Source organism: Anarhichas minor, unplaced genomic scaffold, assembly GCF_050575085.1.
Source record: "Anarhichas minor isolate MPS153535 unplaced genomic scaffold, ASM5057508v1 ptg000067l, whole genome shotgun sequence".
NCBI lineage: Eukaryota > Metazoa > Chordata > Actinopteri > Perciformes > Anarhichadidae > Anarhichas > Anarhichas minor.
Genome location: NW_027466513.1, coordinates 3,513,117 through 3,528,932, shown reverse-complemented (window position 1 = coordinate 3,528,932; position 15,816 = coordinate 3,513,117). Strand labels below are relative to the sequence as shown.

General features: G+C 41.2%; 1 protein-coding gene and 1 long non-coding RNA gene across 3 annotated transcripts in view; one reads left to right on the top strand and one right to left on the bottom strand.

Moving 5' to 3' along the window:
• Positions 1-14,020, top strand: part of LOC142934276 (CD82 antigen-like) — a 26,512-nt gene extending 12,492 nt beyond the window's left edge. Inside the window, exons 3-9 of the mRNA XM_076078790.1 lie at positions 686-758; positions 7,402-7,523; positions 7,807-7,881; positions 10,693-10,791; positions 11,735-11,908; positions 12,014-12,097; positions 12,763-14,020. Coding sequence (XP_075934905.1) covers positions 686-758; positions 7,402-7,523; positions 7,807-7,881; positions 10,693-10,791; positions 11,735-11,908; positions 12,014-12,097; positions 12,763-12,840 — 705 coding nt within the window. The 3' untranslated portion in view covers positions 12,841-14,020. The remainder of the gene's footprint in view (positions 1-685; positions 759-7,401; positions 7,524-7,806; positions 7,882-10,692; positions 10,792-11,734; positions 11,909-12,013; positions 12,098-12,762) is intronic.
• LOC142934277 (uncharacterized) lies at positions 8,944-15,816 on the bottom strand. 2 transcript variants are annotated; one of them, XR_012947703.1, is made up of 3 exons: positions 12,186-15,816; positions 10,425-12,088; positions 8,944-10,229 (listed from the first exon to the last, which is right to left on the bottom strand). It is a non-coding gene; the product is annotated as an uncharacterized LOC142934277 (long non-coding RNA). The 2 variants fall into 2 exon arrangements; XR_012947702.1 differs by having other exon boundaries at positions 8,944-12,088.

The window sequence follows — 15,816 nt, the reverse complement described above, 5'->3', positions numbered from 1 at the left end:
TAAGTGTCGTCTTTACCTGGTTTTAAAGGCTGCATTACAGTAAAGTGATGTAAGTTTCCAGACTGTTCCAGCTAATCTATTGTATGCCTTTATCCACCTAGGCCCGCAAAACCATTGTTTTCCTAGGGTACAGCCCTGCATGCCACATTTTAATTGCATTTTAGACGCGTATTAAAGTTGGAATAGTCCTTACTTTTTAGCGTTGCACTGCTCATCAATGTCACACTTAGTCCAAGCAGTCAATCAAATCAAGCAAGAGGCGGGGATTTACTACTTTACCACCAACTTCCTACTTCTCTCTTGATTTATTCCCTCAGTAAACATTGTAAAGATCAGTTTATGGTCTCAATCTCTAGTTTCAAGTCTTCTTCAATACAGCATGATGTTCATTTAGTACATTATGGTCCATTTAGAGTCAAACAATCCATAAAGCAGGGGATGCTTAAGGGCGGGGCTACACGGTGATTGACAAGTCTCTGCCGTATATGCCGTCTCTACATCACTCCTCCACAGTCCAAATATGGTCACTTCCGTTCAATGGCTGCAAAAATCCAGCATAGCGACGACCAAACTGCGAAATTATAGGCTTCAAAACATCAGTCTACGAACCAATGGGTGTCTTGTATACAGGCTATGGTTGAAGTAAGTGTGTGTGTGTGTGTGTGTGTGTGTCCTCGTCCTCCAGCTGTGCGGGGCCGTCATCATGGGCTTCGGACTGTGGCTCCTGCTGGACAATCAGAGCTTCATCGTCGTCCTGAGTGAGTTCCTGAGTCAGATTTGACGTCATTTTCCTTTCAGTGAATCTGAGGACTGAACAAAACCGACTGACTCTGGACGATCGTTGATTAGTTTACATGCTTAATTATGAATCCCACTGCTGTTATTGGCCAGACCCGCCCTGTGCAGCATTCAAGTGCTACGATTAACCAGGCGTCCAAGCTCGACGTACTGGTTTCCTGATTTGTTCAGGGCTCCTGGCCAATAGGACCGTCCTGACCTTAACTACTCAAGATAAATGCCTAATCTCAACCAATCGTCTTTGTCCCCACCAGTTATGTAGGGCGGGTCTTGCCAAGGAGAGCAGTGGCATTCATAATTATGCAGTTTCCATGCAGCGTGAATCCTTTTGATCTGATTCTCTTAATGCCTCTCCGCCGGTGACAGCTGTGGCCTGAGGCGTCGGGTTTTCAGGTTGTCCGTCCGGTCCATGCTCGTGAACGTGAAATCTCAGGAACGCCTCGAGGAAATTAAATTTTTTTGGCACAAACGTCCACCTGGAATCAAGGATGACCCGATATTAGAATTTGATGGTAAAAGCTCACTGTGATCTCACAAAACACATTTTTGGCCATAACTCAGGGATTCATACGCTAATTATGAGAATTTAACACAAATGTCAAATTAATAGGAGAAGATGAAGTGATGACATGTTGGATGTAAACTGAAACAGACGAGGCAGTAATTCTAGTTATTTTGCACGTGTTGCTGTAATTATCACGTCAGTTTTTCCGGGTCCGTTGTTTCGACTTCAGATGTGATGACAACTCGAGTTCAAACAAAACAAGCAGCGGACCCTTTACACTAATCCACTTGTAGCGCTCATGTTGGCCAAAACACACGGATCCGTGATTAACGGGCTTAAAGAGGCCAAGTTCTGGCTGCAGGCTCACCGTGTGTGTTAGTGTGCGTCTCCCTCTGTGTCTTTAAATGTATTTGTGTGTGTTGGAGTGTGAGACAAAGGGAGAAAACAGACAGCAGACATTCAACTCAAAGATTTTATTATGTTTGTCTGAACCGTTAAAATATGATAAACTTTAAATATATCCGGGTTGTAGGCTGATGGCTGTGATGTATAAAAAGGATTCTACTTTCTAAGCTTTGTGTTTTTTGGAAACAAAGTCATGTTTCCATCTTCAGGAATTAGTTTTAACAGTTCTCTCATGTCAGCTAGTATTGGCCATGTTTCAAGATGTCTAAAGAGTGTGTGTATATATATATATATCTCTTATTGTTTAATATTTGGACATGAACACGATAATTATTGCTGACCTCAATATTGCCCGCTTTGCGAGCGTAACAACTTTTTTTACACAATTATGGAAGTTTCAATTTTGCCATTTCCAAACAGCTTTTCTAATGTGATGCCTGCTTTACATCAAATGGCTTTAAAATTAAGTCATAATCTGCAAAACCTTTCAGTTTGTGTCCCCCCCAACAGTCTTATCTGTTGGGGGGGACACAAACTGAAAGTAAAAGTCTGCTTTATGAAACTAGTTTTACTTATCTAAAATCTCTGTTGTCATTAAATCGAGTTTCGATCACATGAGCGTTAAAGACGGAGTGAACGGTGTTTTTCTTAATGTAATTATTTAATCTGCATTAACTGGTGGATTTGGTTTCTACAGCTTTGAGCTGCATCACTACTCTGATAACAGACATTCCTTCGTCTTGTTTGTGAGCCACAGCGACCCCGTTGAAGGCCAGCATGTGATGGTGTTACCTTGAATGAGTTGAGGTCGGTGTGTTTTCACTGGTCTGTTGAGACTGCTCAGAAATCTGCTGGACACTTGTGTTTAACTGTCTGCTTTTCTCGGCTGAGTTTTAAAAAAAAGAAATTCCTTTCGGCCACAAGTCTCTCTCTGTCTCCCTCTCTGTCTCCCTCCCTTTCATCCTCCTCCATGTGTCATTTTCATCATGGCTCCGTTTACTCTCCTGTTACTGACACAGTGTAAGATTAAAGAGCTCAATTGACATATAGGAAATACGCTTAATTGCTGAATCACTGAGAAAGGTGTTGGAAGGCAGTGGTGGAGGAAGTATTCAGCTCCTTTACTTAAGTATAAGTACTAATACCAAAATGAGAAAATACTCTGTCACAAGTACCTCAGATTTGTACTTAAAGTCACTACCAGCAACTTAAATTATGTGTTGACTTTGTCGTCCCTGTGGACTAAAGTGGTAGTGTTTCTGAGCTCCGGAGTCCCTTTAGAAATCCTCTCATTTTACTACAGCAGGGTCTGACAGTCTGCCCCTCTCAGTCCTGGTTCTGGTTCTCCCGTGCCTCCCTTCCCTCCAGTGGGTCCAGCAATACGTCCTGGGTCTCCAGCAGTGTGGTGTCGGTGTTGACTCCCAGAGAGGAGGAGCTCTGCTCCTGGAGGAGGAGACGCTGCTGCTGGGAGCTGAGCTCTCCTCCTCCCTCCGGAGCTCCGACTGCAGGTTCAAAGCTGCAGCTGAAGCCGGATCTGGGTCTGTCCACAGTGGACCGGTCTCTGCTGGAGGATCTGGGTCTGTCCACAGTGGACCGGTCTCTGCTGGAGGATCTGGGTCTGTCCACGGTAGACCGGTCTCTGCTGGAGGATCTGGGTCTGTCCACGGTGGACCGGTCTCTGCTGGAGTCTGAGCTGAAGGAGTTTCTGGTGAACCTGCATGAGTTCATCTGGTTTCACCAGAATCCGACCCGGTGGCTCCGATGACGAGCATTAAGAATAACTCTATAGAAACAGACCATCTTCTCTCTGACGGTCTCTCTACTGATGGAGGTCACATAGAGGATCAGGACTAAACTGAGACTGGTTCAGGACCAGTTAAAAGCTCCTTCCAAGTAAATGTACGTAGTTTTATTCCACCATTGTTGGTATAGATTTATTTGAAGTCCAAGCTAGCTGTTTCCCACCTCTTCCAGTCTTTATGCTAAGCTAGGCTAACTACACACACAGACTCCAGCTCTGTTCTGAACGACAACTCATTTTTTTTAAACTATTCCTTTTAAATAAAGTAACAGTAAGAGTTTATCAGCGAGAGAGAAGAAGAAGAAAGAGACGACCAGTGTGAGCGAGACAGAAAGGCTTCAAGATGACTGAAGAAGTGTTGATGCAGAAATATAGAGACAGACATTGAGCTGGTGTAATAGATAGAGAGAGAGAGAGAGAGAGAGAGAGAGAGAGGGAGAGGGAGAGAGAGAGAGAGAGTGTGTGTGCTCTCAGACCAGCCAGCGTCACTGAGGACATTTGTCCCTCGTCCGTGGCCGCTCTGCAGGTGTCCTCCCCTCAGACACTGGGCTCTTTCTGCTCCGTCCAGCATCACCATGCATCACATCAGCCCAGTGCGCTCACCGCCTTACTCATCACTACACACACACTCAATCTCACACTCAATCTCTCACACACACACACACACACACACACACACACACTCTCTCTCTCACACACACACACACACACTACATCACCAGTCTGTCCGAGCAGCGGCGGACGGATAGCGTGAGTCCAGGGACTTCATGGAGGACGGGAATGCGGTCATACGACTCGAACCAGAGGGTTAAAGTACAGTGGACAGTTTAGCTTTGTGTCTGCGCATAAATGAGACGTATTGATGCTCAATGGAACATTTTGTGGACGGAGCTGGTGGCCCGTCACCGATGATCACAGAGGGTTTGGAGGGTGAATCAATGAGCTGCCTGGTGCTGCTGTAACCTGACTGTACAGAAGACACCGCTGGGTCAGAGCCAGACCTCGTTTCTCCGTCTGATTTCATCCAACGTTACAGATCTGGTTTATTACAACTCAGACGATCAGACGGGTTGTAAACAAAACCAGCAGTATATAAGTAGTTAGATTGAGCTCCACATTTACCGTCGGCAACATCAAAGTGATGAACACATTAATGCATCAATAATCAGTAATATAATACAGGTGTATATATGAATGTGAAAATGCACATTTCAGCACTTTACGTTTATTTTGATGCCAATACTTTTGTACTTGCGATCGGTTTCGATTGCAGGACTTTTATGTAGCGTTGTATTCGCTCGGGGAAACTCCGCTTCGTCGATGTACGACCACTAAAAGTGCTCGTTTTTGCCACCGATTGTTATCATACGTGTCTGTTGTCATTATGGAGAGAACCCTGCAGGGCAGTGAAACGTTTGTCTGTACCTTTCGCTTTCTGTCTGTTGTTGCGTCATGTGACATGTTGCCTGAAGACAATGATGGACACATGAGTTGGAGAGAGGAGTGCGAGTCTTGTCAGAGTTGGTTGTGTTTGAGAACAGAAAGCGTATCTTAGTGTTGTCTAAAAGATTTTCAATTTCATGACTTTTTTGTTTCTCCGTAGGGTTCTTTCCATAATGTTGTCACACATTTATAATAACAATCTGAGCCGGTCATCGGCAGAAACGAGCACTTTTAGTGGACGTACATTGACGGTGAATTTCCCCGAGCTGTTGCATTACAGCTCGTTTAGCGGCTGCCGTCTAAAACACTGTTCTCTCAAATAGTCACCCAGACACAAAAACATGGGAGAATGGGTTCCAGGTGGATAAATACCAAAGTTACACTTTAAGTAAAATATCTGAATACTTCTGAATAAGATAAGATAGACTGTATTTATCCAGAGGGGGAATTGTTGTGCTGGGGTTGCAGTGCAAAGTAGGAAAGAGTGCAAATACAATATTATCAATAAGATGCAAAGACCAAATGTACACAATGCCAGAAATGTAAACAGATTAAGGATAAGGTGCAAATTCAAGATGTTTACAACAATCATGTAAAGATATCATGTGTGTTTATATCTTAAAAGTAACTACAAGTGTTAAATATCTGCAGAGGAGTATAAAGTACAATATTTACCTCTAAGATGTGGTAGAGTATAAAGTACCAGAATATTGGGGGGGGGGGGGTGTAGTTATTATTCATTGTGTTCATTTTATTCATCGTGTTCAGCACCTGCAGAATGAATAAACACATTTATGAAATTAAATCTTCAAACTCAAAGAAATCTGATTCTGAAAGTAACTCTGCAGGTTGACTCTAAAACGTATAAAGGACACACACACACACACACACACACACACACACACACACACACACACACACACACACACACACACACACACACACACACACACACACACACACACACACACACACACACACACACACACAGAGGTTTTCATTTCCTGCCCCCCTCCTCCGTAGCCTAATTTTCCATCATAAACTCCCCTCGTTTCTCTTTGTCCTGGTTCACTGATCCCCCGGGGGTATCCCATGATTCCTTGAGGCCATGAGGACTCAGCGAGATGAAGGGGGGGGGGGGTTCAGTTCAGTCTTTAAAACGGTGACATGAACCCGCTGCTTGTTCACAATCTTTTTGTGTGACGCTGAACGTTCACCACAGCTGTATCAGGTTCTGCATTTCTGTCTAGGACCAAATGAAGCCGTCTCTCAGTTCTTGATGAGTCACGATCCGTCCACCAAGTGAACTCTCTAAATCCCAACCGGGGCCTTGAGTTGTGGCTGAGCTCTTATTTTAGCTCCCTGCGCTGCGTTGGACCCTGATCACTCGACATAAGTAGAGCGCTGCTTTTGATGATCACACATGTTGCTGTATCGACGAGCTCATCAGAGTTCAGAGACTAATAAAACCTATTGAATACATTTTTAAAGTACATGTTAATGACGCGTTACACTGTTCTCGTCTTTCACTTGATTGTGACGATAAAGCATGAACTTGATTTGGCAGATTTTTGTGTTTTATTGCAGAATTCAGTATAATGGAAATGAGCATTTTATAGACTCAGGATGTGACGTTATTTTAAACCTCAGAAGTATTTTGCAGTCGATCTTTCTGTTTCTCTGAATTGCTTTTTGCTGTAGTTGGTCTAGTATCACAGTGCTGTCCCCCTCTGGAGTCGAATGTCATGTTGTTGACAGGCAGTTTGTTTTCTGGATGAGATGAACAGGAGGATTCTGTCATCTGGACTGTTTTGCAGAGTGTGATGTGACACACACAAGCCTGTGTTTGACAGTGTTCAAGTGCACACTTCTCTCTTTTGTCCACACTCTGGTCGACTCAGAGGTTTTCCCATCTCAGCATTGGGGCTACAACTTATTTGTTGTTGTTCATTAATCTGCCAATTGCTTTCTCAATTTAATAGATTCATTATTTCACTGTATCGGTAAATGCAGTGAGTGAAAGGAGAACCAGGACTGAGCGTAGTAGACTGTCAGACCCTGATGTTTCCTAAAGGGACTCTGGTGCTCGGAAACACGACCACTTTCATCCACAGGGGCCGCCAAAACCAACACAAAATAAAACTACCGTTAACTATGTCGTGATTAGCTTTTTCTTGTATTTGGACACATTTCGCTGTCAAGTATTGAGCGACTACAGCGGAATAAGTGTCCCACCCCTGTGTGCGCACACAGCGGGCGAAGCATTATCTATCCAAGATCAATGTAAGAATGGTCGTAAAATGCTCTTGACAAAGGTTCAGTAGCGCTGAAACATAAATATATTGTGATGGTGTTTGTCAAGACTCAAGTTAGCAAAAACTAGAAATCTCATTTGTATTGCTCACCAGCTGTGATAACGTGTGGTTTGTGATCTGTGCTCTCCATACAGGTAACTCCACGGCTGTAAAGTTGGCATGCTACATCCTGATTGGAGTCGGGGCTTTCTCCATGCTCATGGGCTTCCTCGGCTGCTTGGGGGCCGTTTATGAGATCCGCTGTCTGCTCGGCCTGGTGAGTGACCGTTTGTTTGTCTGAACACACGTCGGTAACGTTTGGCCTGATCATTTAAACATGATGATGAATAATGCAGCTGTGGCACAAGTGGAGGATTTACTGTGGAAATATAATAGATTATTCTCACCTCTGAAAAAGCATACTGTACATATGTTAGTAGATGCACTCATTGTTGGTTTGTTGAGATCTTTACCCTTAACTTACTGGTTTTCCTCATGATTCATTCACCACAGATGTTTGCAGGTCCGACCAGCCTAACATCTGTCTCCTCTCTCCTTAGTACTTCACCTGCCTCGTGCTGATCCTCATCGCTCAGGTCGCAGCCGGCACGCTCATCTACTTCCAGAAGGATGTGGTGAGTGATGTCACTTCCTCCTCATTAGTTAGTCTCACCTGGAGGGCGAACGCTGTGAGGTGATTCTCACAAAAGGAATGTGTTGCGACACACCTGTAAACTACGCACCTTATCTTCTGATCGGTTGGGTTCACACCCACGATGTGTCACAAAAGGCAGAGCTATGTGCTGCGACATGAAAACAACGAGCTCTGAATGGAAACTAATTTAAAAAAAACTCTCACAACTGAGAGCGCAGCGTTCAGTGTTGTGTCGCCCTCTGGTGTTTTAGACGTTTTACACATAAACAGGAAGAGGAAGAGAAAGAAAAAATGATATATTAATCTTGTGAAGGTTTTTTCAATGTGGGGTTTTCTGTGTGTTGTCTTCAGTGTTTTTTGTGGCTTTTTATAGAAGCTTTAATAGGTTTGATAGTAAGCTTTAGATTGTGTTAGATAAGCATTTTCTATCTACTGTTATTTGTCTGCCTGTAAAAGTCTCCATTTCAGCTTCAGATATGGATGACATTTTCTTTTTTCCATTTGAAAAGGTTTACTAATGCTGTATAACAAATGGATATCATATGCAGCTATTTATTGGAGTCTTTACAGCCTCTTCCTCCTCTAAAGGGAATGAGACACAACCAAACTTTGAGGCACTTGAAGTGTCTGTAACGACACAGAAGGACGAGTTGCAACCGAGCATCATGGCTCATTTTGCTGAAAAGAACAACTAAGATCTACTAAATGGTTCATGAGCAAGTGAACTGTGTCCCGTTGGCCCCTCCGGATGAGTAAATGTCTTGTTTTTACTTTAAGTACAATGTTACTTTGCAGCAGCCCTTTAATACCAAGAGCAGTTTCTGCACACTTGTATCTGCCCACTGTTCATATAGACACATAAAGCTATATTTGACCTGGACGCTCCAGTGATTAACTACGATGCAAAACATCTGCGTGTCCCTGAGACACGACTTTATGCAACGTTCATGTCACATGAGTTACTGTAATTACCGGTTATGTCAACATGCAAATTGTGATTAAGGCTGAAAGCTTTGAAAATAAACCACACAAAACTACAAACACAAGTCGGCACGAGGCAAAGCAAAGGCAGTTTTAATAACAGCATTAACATCTAAAACCAATAAGCAATACAAAAACAGAATTAAAACCTTTAAGATAGAATAGTTATAAAATATAATCTTTCAAATAAGATAAAATGAAATATGACAAATGAAATAATAATAACAATAAGTTGTACGTTGTCCCAAATGCTTTGAAGGAAATAAAAATGCAGTAAAGAATCCAGGCACAGGAGAACAGAGCATTTAATTCAGATTTTAAATATAAATATCATATAATACGCATCCGTCTCTCTCTTCTGTCTTTATTAATACTGTCGACTTTAAACAAAAGTTTAAAAAAGAATCTTTAAAAATATATAAACATTATTATTCGACTGTGATAATTGTTGAAGTTCTAGTTGATCAACGAACCGTTTCAGCCATGTAGTCTTTTTATATGAATGAACTACAAATATGGAGTTAAAGGCCGTAACAAACTGGGGGCGTTTTTCTTCATGTGATTTATTTGCACATCAGTATTATTTTTTATATTGTTCTTTATGTCATGAATATTTTCACGCAGAAGCAAAATATTATGCTGCAAAAAAGCAATGTTGTTTATTTCTGGAACCAGAAAAGCTTTCGCTCAGCGAATAAAGGCGGAAAAGTTGCTCGAAAGAAATCTAGCAAATCTATTAGACTTTCTTTATTGAAGAAGTGTTGCAGCCGATATGAATAGTTTTGATGGAAAATGTTTGTTTTTTATTCATCGTACCGTCGGTGTGTAAAGGTGCACATTTACAAGATTTCTTACAATTGCAGTAAATGAAGAAAACGATAAAAAACGTTCATTTCTTTCCTACCAAATCAGAACTTTTACCTCAACTTTCAAAAACATGGCAGAACCTGTAAAACTCCACCTGGACTGTAGTTTGAATGACGAGACTTTGTCGAGCTTGAATGTGAGCGATGACTGTGAGACTGACGCTCTCACACACAATCCCACAAACATAAAATAATTATGTGCACTTTTATGATTTGCACAAGTAAAGGACTGCAAGAAAACCAAAGGTTTGAGTTTGTCCTCGTTGATCCAGAAGCATAAATCATCTGAAACGCTACAAAAAGGAGGAATTCTGTTCTGCAGAGTGCAGACGGATCTGTTTATTGTATCTGAGCGTTTGTTGGAAGCTCTTGCACTTCTATTCAGCCACCAAGCTTCTCTGCCAAATAGCGGTTCAAGGAAAAACCTCTATTTGGAGAAAATAGGAGTTTTCCAACATGTAGACCGATGAGTGTCAACGTTCTTGGAGAAAAGATTCAGCAACAATTACACTCAGATTTCCCGCGTCTGTCAATCGACTCCTGATTGTAATGTTTCTGCATATCATACGAATATGATTTCACAGATCTTAATGCCAAATTCTTCTACACAAGAATTCACAGCTCATGTTTAGTTGACGAAACAAACTCTAGAGAACGAGAGTGTGTTTAGACTTACCAAGACCTCCAGCAGGTTCAGACAGGATTCCTTTTTCAACTACTAGATGCTCCTCTTATAAAACCAGCTGCACGCATCCAGCTGTTCACAAGAAAGGAAAAGAGACACAAATTCTCTCCAATATGGATCATAGGCATGAAGAAGCTATAAACAGCATATAAAACGCATGTCTTCACTTCAGCGTGAGCTCCAGCTGACTTTTGCTGAATCTGTATTTCGCATCATAAGACGTATTATTTATGAACAACACAAATCTGTTTCCTCTCAGTTAAACGAAGAGATGTCCAAGATCGTCATCAAGGTGCTGGACGGTTACCCCGGCAACAACTCCACCACGGAGCAGGCCTGGGACTTCATCCAGAGGAATGTGAGTTGGAAGAACTGATCTGTGGTCAGATTCATACTCGTTTGGTCCAAAACAAACATTTTTTAAATATAATCACAGATAAATAGAAACATGACACACACCTCACGCTGAAGTGTTCCTCTCACTGAACACTTTGCTTTACACAAACTTATCCTCCTATTAAAGGATTTATGCGTGAAAACGAACCAATATCACCCGAGAGGGAGCGCGGTCGTACGAACTAACAAATAACTTGGTTCCTCATTTATACTGCAGCCAAAATATTAAAGACAAGAAGCGCTGCCAAAGGCTGCTTCCACTGCAGACAGCCTCTGATCTTGTTTTATTATCTTTTTGTCTCTCTGTCTCTCTCTCTCTCTCTCTCTGTCTGTCTGTCTGTCTGTCTGTCTGTCCGTCTCTCTCTCTGTCTGTCTGTCTGTCCGTGTCTCTCTCTCTGTCTGTCTGTCTGTCTGTCTGTCTGTCTGTCTGTCTGTCTGTCTGTCTGTCTGTCTGTCTGTCTGTCTGTCTCTGTCTGTCTGTCTGTCCGTCTCTCTCTCTGTCTGTCTGTCTGTCCGTGTCTCTCTGTCTGTCTGTCTGTCCGTCTCTCTCTCTGTCTGTCCGTGTCTCTCTCTCTGTCTGTCTGTCCGTGTCTCTCTCTCTGTCTGTCTGTCCGTGTCTCTCTCTCTCTGTCTGTCTGTCCGTGTCTCTCTCTCTGTCTGTCTGTCTGTCTGTCTCTCTCTGTCTGTCCGTGTCTCTCTGTCTGTCCGTGTCTCTCTGTCTGTCCGTCTGTCTGTCCGTGTCTCTCTGTCTGTCTGTCTGTCTGTCTGTCTGTCTGTCCGTCTCTCTGTCTCTCTGTCTGTCTGTCTCTCTCTCTCTGTCTGTCTGTCCGTGTCTCTCTGTCTGTCTCTCTGTCTGTCTGTCTGTCCGTGTCTCTCTGTCTGTCTGTCTGTCTCTCTGTCTGTAGATGGATTGCTGTGGCTGGACCGGCAGTCTAGACTGGAACGGCAACATGGTGATCGTCAACAGCTCCCAGCTGCTGTTTCCCTGCTCCTGCCAGAACATCTTGCTCGCCAACGGAAGCTTCTCCGACAGCGGATTCTGTGAGGCTCAGACGTCCGTCTGGCCCGTTCACGATGCGGTAAAACAGCGTTTTTCTGTATATTATGTCTACCTGTTTACCGTCATGTGGCTGCGTTCCTCGTCCATTCGTTCCTCTGATGTGTTTTTGGTGGATCTACTTTAGGGTTGTTCCACCAGCGTGGAGAGCTGGCTCCTCACCAACTTCGGGGTCGTCCTGGGTATCTGCCTCGGAGTGGCTCTGATTGAGGTAAACCATCATTCGTGAATATGTTGTCTGTTTTTAACATGGTGTTCAGGCTGCTATGAAAGCTGTCAATCGACCAAAAAAAACACACCAAGACTGCGTGAGAAGGAGGCGTCTTGGTTTGGTCCACACCAGTCTGATGTGTTGGCAGCAGTCGGCCAAACAGAACTCATTCTGTTTATCAGTGAGAAACCCGGGACACATCGTACTGTTGTCACATAAATGTGCTCTTTATCAGGGGCCGATATTCAGTAAGACAATCAGGAGATAATACACGCATAATAATACATTGTTGGTTTAATTAAAGTGAGGGTAATAATAAATCAAATGCTCTGACGAAAAAGAAAAATCTATTATTTTTGTCCCAAATGAAATGATTGGACGACCCCTGTGCTCATTACATGGGACTAAGGCAGCTGTGACTACCAACAACAGCCATGTTTTTATTTATTTTCATCATGAGAAGGTTTATTATTAGTATTTTAAAATACTTTCTAGATCTTGCTCACTTATGCTAGGTTTCTCTTAAGTTTCCTAGCCAAGCTTTAATAGAATGAGAAACTGTTAAAGTCATGCGGCAGACTCCTGAACTCCACAGATGAAATATGAACATATTGAATGCATCGATGACATAAAATGTATTGATCCATATGTGTTTTGTTTGACAGCTGCTGGGGATGATCTTGTCCATATGCTTGTGCAGGAACATTCACACAGAAGAATACACCAAAGTGCCAAAGTACTAAAGAAGCTCGGTGGAGGAAGTTAACTGGTTGAACTGAACAGAAATAGCATTTTTGTTTCCCTTCCCTGTATTTCATCAAACGTTTTGTCCAAATGTAATATAATTAGTCTTTGCTTCATATTCAGTTAGATTCTTCTTCTTCTTCGGGCACTTCCGTCTTTTTGTTTTTGTCAGCCCAGTTTTTCTTTGGAGCACTTTAGAGGCTTTTTGGATCAGAGAGCCGTGCTGAAAACGTTTTTGATTAAATTTATTGTAGAGGAACTTGTTGGAGTTTGGAGTAAGAAATGACGGATGAGGCTGCCTGTACATCCTCTCGGGCTCAGATTACAGCGTCGCTGGGTTCTCTGTAAGTTATCACTTCATGGTTTTAGTTTTCCCACAAAAATCTGAAGAGAAATCATGTTGATTGTCTGAAGACAGAATTCAAAGCTCACGTTTGAGAGACGACTGGAAAATCCACCTCGTGTGTTTTGTTTGTTTTTATTTTTATACACCAGCGTTTTGAGTTATTGTGAAATGTTTTTAGTACTTTGTATATAATTTTAGTAATTTGTGTGAATTTGAATCCCAAAAATTCTGCCAGGGTTTTCTTTAGCAGCTGGTTTTAAAGAGTCAGCGGTTTGCTTTGCTTTTTTTCATGTTTGCTTGATTTTGTTCTGGAAATAATAGAAATAATGAGGTACTAAAGAGAAAGATTTATGATGCTTGTCACTCCCAGTTTACAATTGTCTTTGACGACAAGCAAAAAGTTTTTTGTTTTAAGGTAGCTTTTAGTTTATATTTTACCCACTTTAATGAAAAACAGTTTGAGTGAAATGTTTCTTTTAACCATTTTTGAAGTATGTGAACTTTAAAATATGAGGAAAAGGGGACAATTATGTTGAAGCAGAATAAGTATTTTTGGGGAGAGATCCATCTTGGAAATTTGTTTATACAGAAAAATCATTTGAAATTCATTTATGTACAATTTTTAACTTTCAGCCAAGATGTTGTGGTGTTTTTATAATGTACAAATCCACCTTCCTGTTTTCTTTTTATGTACAGTCTGTATGAAAAACATCCCATTAACCCTTATAATAGTTACTAAAACAGAAAGGGTACGTATGCTTGTAACTAGATGGACTTCTGGTAGCTGGATTAGTACTCACAACATTCATTCTTTCAATAAACTGATTACAGTAGTTGTTTGTTTTTCAATCCTTAATCCACTTCCTCTTAAAGGTACAGTGTGGACTCTTAAACCACACCACAACAACCTACTGAATGCCCCTCCGCTCACTCCTTCCTGTCGCAGACTGCAGTAACGTGAGCCTCTGAGTGCCACACTGTGGTGACTGACTATGGCCGAGCTCAGAGCACAGCTTATAAAGTGAAAGGGTTCCTTTGTAGTGATGAACACACCTGAACTCTGCTTATTGTTTTGGTTCACCAGCTTGTTTCTAAATAATCTATTATTACAGGTTTAAATTAATTTAATTTGTAAAAAAGAAGCTGGAAGTGGCAAATTCAGAGTAAGGTATGTCATAACATAAAAAGGCATACTATAGTATGTCATAACACATTTCATAGTGAGGGGTTATTATATTATATATATATATATAGTCATTGTATAGTAACTAATGTCTATAACTAACCACTTATCCTTGACCATATAGAAAACATCATGGGGTCAAGGAAGGAGGATTCATGAGTTAGGAAAAGACAACCGTGGTGTTTAGAGAATCTGACTACGCCTTCACTAACTACGTCATCATGAAGCGACGGCGGATGTCACTGACGTAGGTCTGCCATGCGAAACTACAATGGACTACAAAAAGCGCAAATAAAGTATGACACCATGTAATCTGTTAGCCGTGCGCGTGCAGGCTTTATAAAGAGCTGCTTCTGTGAAAGGCTGCTTCAGTCGTGGTGTGAAGGAGAGAAACCGGAGCTCCTTCCTGCTGCTGTCACACTTAACAATCACTCAGCAACCAACGGTTCGATTATATTGTGCTTTAATAATAGCTATAGTTTAATAATCTATAGCTTCAAGCTACCTAGCTTGTTCTGTTTTCACTGATGCTTCTTTATTATCAGGAATGAGAATTTGTTCGACAGTTTGTTATATATACTGTTGATTTATTTGATTTTTTGCACATTTGTTACATTCGAAGTAAATAAATGCATATAAAATGAAACAAAAGGACTGTCACTGTCTATTCATATTCATCAACATGAATGCCATTAGTTTATGACTGTATGAAAATAATTGTTAAACCTGTGTAACATAAGCATATTGTTCATGGACGTCACTTTAAATGATGCCGCCGCAAGGAATTATGGGGCGACATTAACTTCTTTCCTTTGGTAAAGGACGGTAAAGTGTTTCCTATGCTGACGGAGCTAATAAAGGAATCTTTGACGCACCTTTCCTCAGCATTTAGAGAATTCGAAGAGCTCTTATCATGGCGGCCACTTAGATACTAGATAACCTTCCTGATCAAAAAGGACTGTTCGATCGCAGCCCTAGTATAGAATGTTGAAAAAAGTCCCAAAAGTCACAGTATAGCATGTCAAAATATTATAAAAAGTCAAAATATTATAAAAAGTCTTAGTATAGCATGTCAAAATATTATTAAAAGTATTAGTATAGCATGTCAAAAATATAAAAAGTCTTAGTATAGCATGTCAAAATATTATAAAAAGTCACAGTATAGCATGTCAAAATATTATAAAAAGTCTTAGTATAGCATGTCAAAATATTATAGAAAGTCTTAGTATAGCATGTCAAAATATTATAAAAAGTCTTAGTATAGCATGTCAAAATATTATAAAAAGTCTTAGTATAGCATGTCAAAATATTATATAAAGTCATAGTATAGCATGTCAAAAATATTATAAAGTCTTAGTATAGCATGTCAAAATATTATAAAAAGTCTTAGTATAGCATGTCAAAATATTATAAAAAGTCTTAGTATAGCATGTCAAAATATTATAA